Source organism: Drosophila tropicalis, unplaced genomic scaffold (assembly GCF_018151085.1).
Source record: "Drosophila tropicalis isolate 14030-0801.00 unplaced genomic scaffold, ASM1815108v1 contig_878, whole genome shotgun sequence".
Taxonomy (NCBI): domain Eukaryota; kingdom Metazoa; phylum Arthropoda; class Insecta; order Diptera; family Drosophilidae; genus Drosophila; species Drosophila tropicalis.
Window position 1 is genome coordinate 14058578 of NW_027173374.1, and position 7205 is coordinate 14065782.

The 7205-nt window shown below is 39.8% G+C and overlaps 1 protein-coding gene across 1 annotated transcript; it reads left to right on the plus strand.

Annotated features, from left to right (window-relative positions):
• Positions 1-4833: 4833 nt before the first annotated feature.
• Positions 4834-5643, plus strand: LOC137585267 (uncharacterized). Its single transcript, XM_068300975.1, has one exon. The coding sequence runs from the start codon at positions 4859-4861 to the stop codon at positions 5612-5614; it is 756 nt and encodes a 251-aa protein (XP_068157076.1). The 5' UTR covers positions 4834-4858; the 3' UTR covers positions 5615-5643.
• Positions 5644-7205: the final 1562 nt, after the last annotated feature.

The following is a 7205-nucleotide window of genomic DNA, read 5'->3' on the forward strand; positions in this document are numbered from 1 at the left end:
GTAGGTCGGTGTATCTATATACGCATATTTGCAATATTCGACAGTAGCAAAAGTTTACAATTTGCAATTTCCATTTTCAATCATCTCTCTCAGTCTCTTTCTCACTCTCGCTCTCTTGATTTCAACAAACGGATATTGCTTAAGCCAACAAACTTTTTGAGCTAAAAGTATATATAATTTCCTGCCAATTAGTAGATTCTTAGCAAGTTAATAATTAGTAACTCTCTGATAAGAAATATTGTTGACTTGTCTATGTGTCCAGTGTTCTTAATTAGAAAGAAAATTTCAATTCCGATTATAATGGCAGCTTTCCGAAACAAGAAAATGTTACTTGAGTATTCACATTGCATTGCTATTGCATATTCGATGTGGCATGCCTTTGCCTTTGCCATTGCCTCTGCCTTTAGCTTTCACTTGTGCACTCGTTTGCTTTCCAAAATTCACTTGCAATATCCTCTCAGCTATTTCCGCTTGCTTCTGCTTGTATGAAACGGATATATGATATCTACAGAGGCCGACTTTAAAAGGGGATATCCTCTATCGCAAATGATGTGCAAATTCCTTAGTATTTGCTTAAGAATTGGTCAAAGACAAATGCCTAACCGAGTAAAGGAGGATAATCGAATTGCTATATCAAATGTTTACTGCTTGTGATTTAATAATTTCCACTTGGCCGAAACCCCCCTACACAAACAAGTCCTTAAGGCGCCTCTGAAACGCATAGAATGCATGTAGTATAGAAATGGCTTACTGCACTGCAATAACATAAGAATGTTGCCTTGAAGCACTACAGCTGGATTTATATGCTGAAAGTGGCTATTGATGTTGAAGCGGCTTACGAATGCCAAGGCCAGGCCAATTAGAGCCATTAAAACTTCCGTTGGGCAAGAGCAAACAAAAAGACACATCAATTATTTTATAAGAACACCTTGAACTAACAATAAACATTATGAAATGGATAAACGAACGTAATTATTATATTTGCGCACTGACGCAATAACCAAAGCCACGCCCCCTCGGCTTGTGTAGTGAAATTGGATGCGTGTCAAAAGAAAGAAAGTAGTAGTAGAATAAAGTGAAATAACTTCTAGATTGTCGGATGCGGATGCTGGCAGGCGGCGTCTGTTGGCGCCATTGAACCATTTGGCTAATTGTCTGCATTTATCAAGCCCCAAGCAGCAGTAAGAACAAACGGGAAAAAATCGCGCATAAAATTTATAACAATTGTTTTACAATTTTTACAAACGAAACGCAAAAAAAAATGAAACTATGCTGTCTTTCAATTCTTCTTTTGCTCTCACTGTTTAGTATTTGGTTATTTGTGTGTCTTTTGTGACTTTTCCTTTTGGCCCCAGAAGCGGCGCCATTTCTATTTAATATTATGTGTGTGTGTGTGTGTGTGTTTGGAAATTAGAGCAGCAATCTGGCGGAAATATTTAGCCAATTGGCAACATTATTTAACGGCTCTGTCCTAGCCTTGATTTATGTTGCAGCATTTCTTTTTTTAAAAACCCTCAACCCTTTCCCTCAAAAAAAATAAAGTTTTCCCTCGTGTGTCTGTGTGTGTGCACTAATTTGCAGTTAGTTTAATAAATTTTGCACTGCGCCACATGCGTGTGTGCTGGAAAAGTTTTGAGAGTGCGGGTCGCAAAGTTTTAATTTCTTGTTTGGCAAGCAGCATTGTGTCATAAATTTTAGACACTTCACTGGGCAGGAGCTTTTAGCCATTGCATGCCGTGTATGTGTGTGTCTCTGAATGTATGTGTCACTGTATGTGTGATAATTGTATTGGTAATTAATTCTAAAAACCAGCAACCAGCCTAAACCAGCCACCATTGTACCCTCATAAATTGCAACCAAATGGCAATTAAGCCAAGGAAACAGTTGACCCTCGATAAGACGCTCGTTGACGCCTCCCTTCCCCCTGTTTTCTTTTGGAGTTTTTATGCAAATGAACTGCAAGTAAAATTGCGATCGCAGCCATAACAAAAGCCAAAGAGAAAAAAAATGTTAACACGAATTAGCCTGAAAGTATGCAAGCGAAATGGCAACCGGAAGTTAAACGGAAGCGGATGCAATAAAATATGCAGCAACACAGCAATAAAAAATAAAAGACCGGACGTGCTTCAACCAAGTTAAAGAAGCGCTGCATCTAAGAGGCTGTGTGTACATCGTCTACTTCGAACCGATTGCGAGACGCAAAAAGAACACCAGTAGAAGAAGTCGACACAAACAATTGTTGGCCACCTGCGTGGCCACTAAACGTTGCCAACTAATTAAGATTCACTACAGCTCTGCCCACAAAACATGCTATACCAATGATACAGGTTCTTTAGAGAAAAAACTACGCCGTACATTATTTTAGATACACTGAGAATTATAAAAAGACATACAATTTTCCACATTAAAAAATGGTCAAAGACTTTGAATATTGCTTAAACAAAGTTGGCTTAGAATTGGCAAGAATTAAATCTTACCATTCGATTTAAGAACCTTTACGTTCAAAGTGCAATTCCTTTTGTTAGTGTACGAACATATGACACATTTCCATGATGGTTGTCAGAGTTTGAGGAATGCAGATGATGTGTGACACTTGCCTTGCTTTTCGACTACAAACACAGGGATTATGCAAATGAAATGAAAAGGTCCTTTTGAAATTCATAAACATTTAATATTTCATGGCATCATCAGGCATCATCAGACTATGGGTCCATAGGACATTTAAGGGGCCATAGAGAATCTCTGTTGTAGTTGTTGTTGTTGATGTTGCAAAAACAAAAACAATTGCCAATGTTTCTAGTTGCTGGGTGCTTGTATGTATGTATATTGTTTATTTATTGTTCTTGGCCCGACACTCGAGGCCAAGTTACTATATTTAGTATATATGCATACCATTTTGGCTATATGAATAACAAAGTGTTTTGCATGAATTTTTGTAAGTGCTGCATGGACAAACTTTCATTTCATTTCATTTGTATTGAATTTGTGATGAATATGAAATTGATTAATTCATATTGATGAGTTCACCCCTGGCACTTGGTTTTAGCTAATCGCTTAGCAGCTGCTACTACTGACACTTGCAAACGCTGAATCCAATCAAAATCGCAAAAAGATCTGCCATTCACGCAATTAACTAACTTGGCCCAAATGGCACTAAAGCTTTTATCTTATTATCCTGGCAAAATACCCAAAAGCCCTCCTCGCCGGCAAAAACAAAACACAAACAAATGAAGCCAGCAAGATGGCAAATAGTCAAAGCCAGCAACCAGCAACAGAAACAGACACAGACGAAAGCGAATCAGAAACAGACAGAATAAGAAACAGCTAGAAAGAAAAACAGAAGGCAACAGAAGGTCAGGCAAAAATAAAAAAAAAGTGTCCGTGCAAACAAAAGACAAGGAGAGAGAATAAAAAAGAAACTAGAGAATTTTCAGAAGTTTCCTTGGCGGACTTGGTGGCTAGGTGACAGCAAAGCGCATTATGTTCTTGTCTTTCCATTCTCACTCCAATCCAACAAAACACGCACACACACACCCACACCCACACCCTCCATCTACCCATTTACCATTCACCATTTTCTGGTATTATCTTTCTCTCGTGGCCGTTTTGCTATTTCGATTTTATTTTCTAACGATTTTCCGCCTTTGATTGCGCACCTTTTCCTCCGTTCCTTTTTTTTTTGCCACTTTTCCTGTTAGTGCTCGGGAGGGGTTATAAATATGAGCAAACATTTCACAAGATATCCTTAATTAAAGCAATTTCCTTTTGGCTCTGGCCAGGTATGAGAGCGACCCTTGGGTCTGTGTGTGTGGGTGAAGCGTGTGTATAAGTTGAAATGAAATTTGCAAAGGACAGCAAAAGGAAATAAGCTGCCTTGTCCCTGCATAAAGGTGCGACCGAAAATGGTATCACAATGACCCGTTACGCATACCCACACACATATACACTCACCCACACACAGACATGTGTTGCCCCTGGGCAAAGGGTTAAGAAGGAATCTTTGTGTGGCCATTAACATGAAATTTTTAACAGCAGCCACAAAACGAGCGACGCTCGAGTTTCGTACAAGGATTTTGGCGGGGTCACGTGGCCTCCGACATTGTTTTTGTTGTTGTTATTATTATTCTTGGTGGTGCTTGTTATTACTGTTTTTGTTGTTGGTGTTTCTGCTTTTTGTTGTAAGAGCCAACGACGACATAAGCAGCGCCACAAGACCCGAAGCAGCCTTTGTCTCTTGATTTCGATGCGGTTCCCACCCACCCTTTTCCCCTTTCACCCCTTCTATCTCCATTGCTTGCCCCTCTTTGGCAGTGCCTTGGCAACTGCAGAGCGGGTTGGCGGCATTTTGTTGGTTGGTAAGCTTCGTTTTCATACTTCCTTCTTTGCTTCGCTTTAATCCGACGCGTATGTCCTTGCACAACATCCTTTGCATTGTTTGCACCATAAATACAAGAGAAGCTGTAGGTGTATGAGAAAAAGAATAACAGCAGCAGCAGCAGCAGCAACGGCAACAACAAAGCCAACAACAACAAAGGCAACATCGGTGGCAGCTGCATCAAGGCTTATCCCGGTCGCTGCACCGGATGCCCGTCGCTTATTTATCGCATTTTTATGTGAAATAAACGATTCGAAATTGGCTACGTGAAACATTCATTTTATTGTGGGCGGAATTGAGATTGCAAAGTGAAGTTCCACAACCCCAGCAGGCAGGGCCGGAGCTGAAGGAATTGATTTGTCTCGCCATTGATTTGCCATTTCATGCCGCACTTTTTCACGAATTTATAATGTTTTTAAATTTCTAAAAAGATTTTCCACATAGTCGTTAAACGAATCTTTAACGGGCTTTGAGTAAGGCAAAATGAATTTACGCTTTCTACGGCAATGGCAAAGCTCTACTCTATCGCTGCTAATATATTTTTTGTTGCAAACTCCATCTGCAACTACCAATAAAACAGAGACGACTACTAGTAATACGCCGCCGAAAAAGTGCTTACCAAACCAGGTTCTCACCAGGAATAAAGGCTGTGTTGATCGTGACTCCTTTGTGGAAAATGTCCTCTTACATTCATGGGCCGATGAGAATCTTGACAAAGCCAAACAAAAAGCTGGTGTTAACGGTGACGCTGTGACCTGTGAGCCAGGTGAGATCCTGACCGCCTATGGATGTTCTGCTCAAAAGGAACCGCTACGTCGAGATGATTCTAAGCGCGTGGTCATTGTACACAGTCATATGAAAGGCAATCAGGTGATTAATGCTGAACACGGATATGGTGACTTTGATACGGTTGATACCACAAATGATTCCGGAAGTAAGCCACATAAACGAGGAGGACGTGGCAAGCAATCTGGTGCCCCTGGTGGACCACGAATTCTGGGTCACAATCGGCCTCGTCACAGTGTCTATATGCCAGGCAGATTACTCAGAACAGGACGCCGTTGTCGCCCATATGAAGTGTTGGCGAAAAAGAATCGCTGTATACGCAAGCGCGGCAAAACTGGCAAATACCCACACCACGATCACAAATATGGCTTGCAGCTCAGACATCGGCATAAGGGAAAGGGGGGTGACGCAATCCAAGAGGATGGCATTGACAAGGGCGAGGCAATGAAATGAAATCTGGTAATAAAATCCATTGCAACGAATTGAATTTACTTTACTCAAAGTGTGCAAATTAAAGTTTTCATTCGACAATTTGCTGTGAAATTCCTTAACCTTAGACCTTGTTTATGGCCGGCCGCTCTCTTGTCTATTCGTTTTCTTATCTGTGTCCGTTACTGTTCAGGACTAATTTAATTAAAACCATTTAAAATTTTATATTATATGGTATGGTCGTTTGCTTGCTTTTTATGTTCATTTTCATACTGAAGACATTTTTGAATGGCATTGTAAGTAAATTGGTTTCTTGCCCCCAGTATGAAGTCATTGACAAAGGATTAATCAAAGGATATACTATGAGTGCGTGTGTGTGTGTGTGTGTGTTTAAGTGTGTGGGTATGAACAATTTGTTGTCATAGAAAAGGCTTATATGAGTATAGAATAAGGGCGTAATTAAGCCGAATTTTCGCCTTAGGGCCAACATATAACCTGAGGGATACAAATTGCAAGTTCGTTGCGAAGTAATATGGATGGCTTTGACATGCTAATTAGTTAACCCCTCACATATAAACATAGTGTGTGTGTGTGTGTGTAGGTGTGGAGGCGACAGGCCGAAACCGTCGCATTTAAGTGCCTGCCGTGGTCGACAACCCAAAACATGATGAATAGTTTTGCAATAATTACATTACACGGCAGTTTCAGTTGCCCAACTCTTGCTTACCCTTACAACCTCTCTAATTCATACCCTTCCTCATCTCTCCCTTATGTTGGGTGAAAATAAAGTCACACGTGGCTGCCTCACGCTAAAGGGTTCACATAGGCAAACCAGATTGGGGTTTGCTTGGTTGCCTTTGTGAATAGCTTTACATCAATATAGTTAGAGATTCGCCGCGATTCGCCACGACTCGTCAGAACTCGACTGAACTCTACTCGTTTCGTCTTGTCTCGACATTGCTAGACTCCTTACATTAATCATATTCAGCGTTAATTAGCAATTAATAACGTTTTGGCAATTCTAAATTTATCAAGCTTCCAACATTCCAACCAACTCTTCCACCTTCACCACCCAAAACCATGTCACACTTGCCCCAGAAGAACTGGCAATCATAAATCAAGCAAAAGCTTATCGTATTGACAAAAAGAATTGAAAAATGATCCATTTGATGGCAGTTTGCAAATCTCCTGGCTACATATATCTTTATATGAGTGTCTAGCCATCTATGTGTGAATGCATTTTATATTTTCATCTTTTTCTATCTTGACTTATGATGGTAAATATCTCTGCTAAATACCTACATATATGTGTATTAATATATTCATATACTTTTGAGCTTATTAATACGCTTGACTCGTTGACATGTTTGCAGATTTACAACTCAAGCATAATGATTTTGTCAGAGATGAAAAATTTATTATGATTGATGGGCATTTGTGAAAAAAATTGAATGTGCTGATTTGTCAATGACCAAAGCATTCACATCTCACTCGGATTACTAATGTTCATCGAGTTTTAAGGCAAATATAGGTACATATAAGATTTTAAAAAGTTAATTAGTTTAACTCGATTCCTAGATATTTAAAGGATTTTGATATGTTTATTACTTATGTA

What these genes read in the sequence shown, in the direction of transcription:
- LOC137585267 (XM_068300975.1), top strand. Translation starts at nt 4,859, where the DNA reads ATGAATTTACGCTTTCTACGGCAATGGCAAAGCTCTACTCTATCGCTG.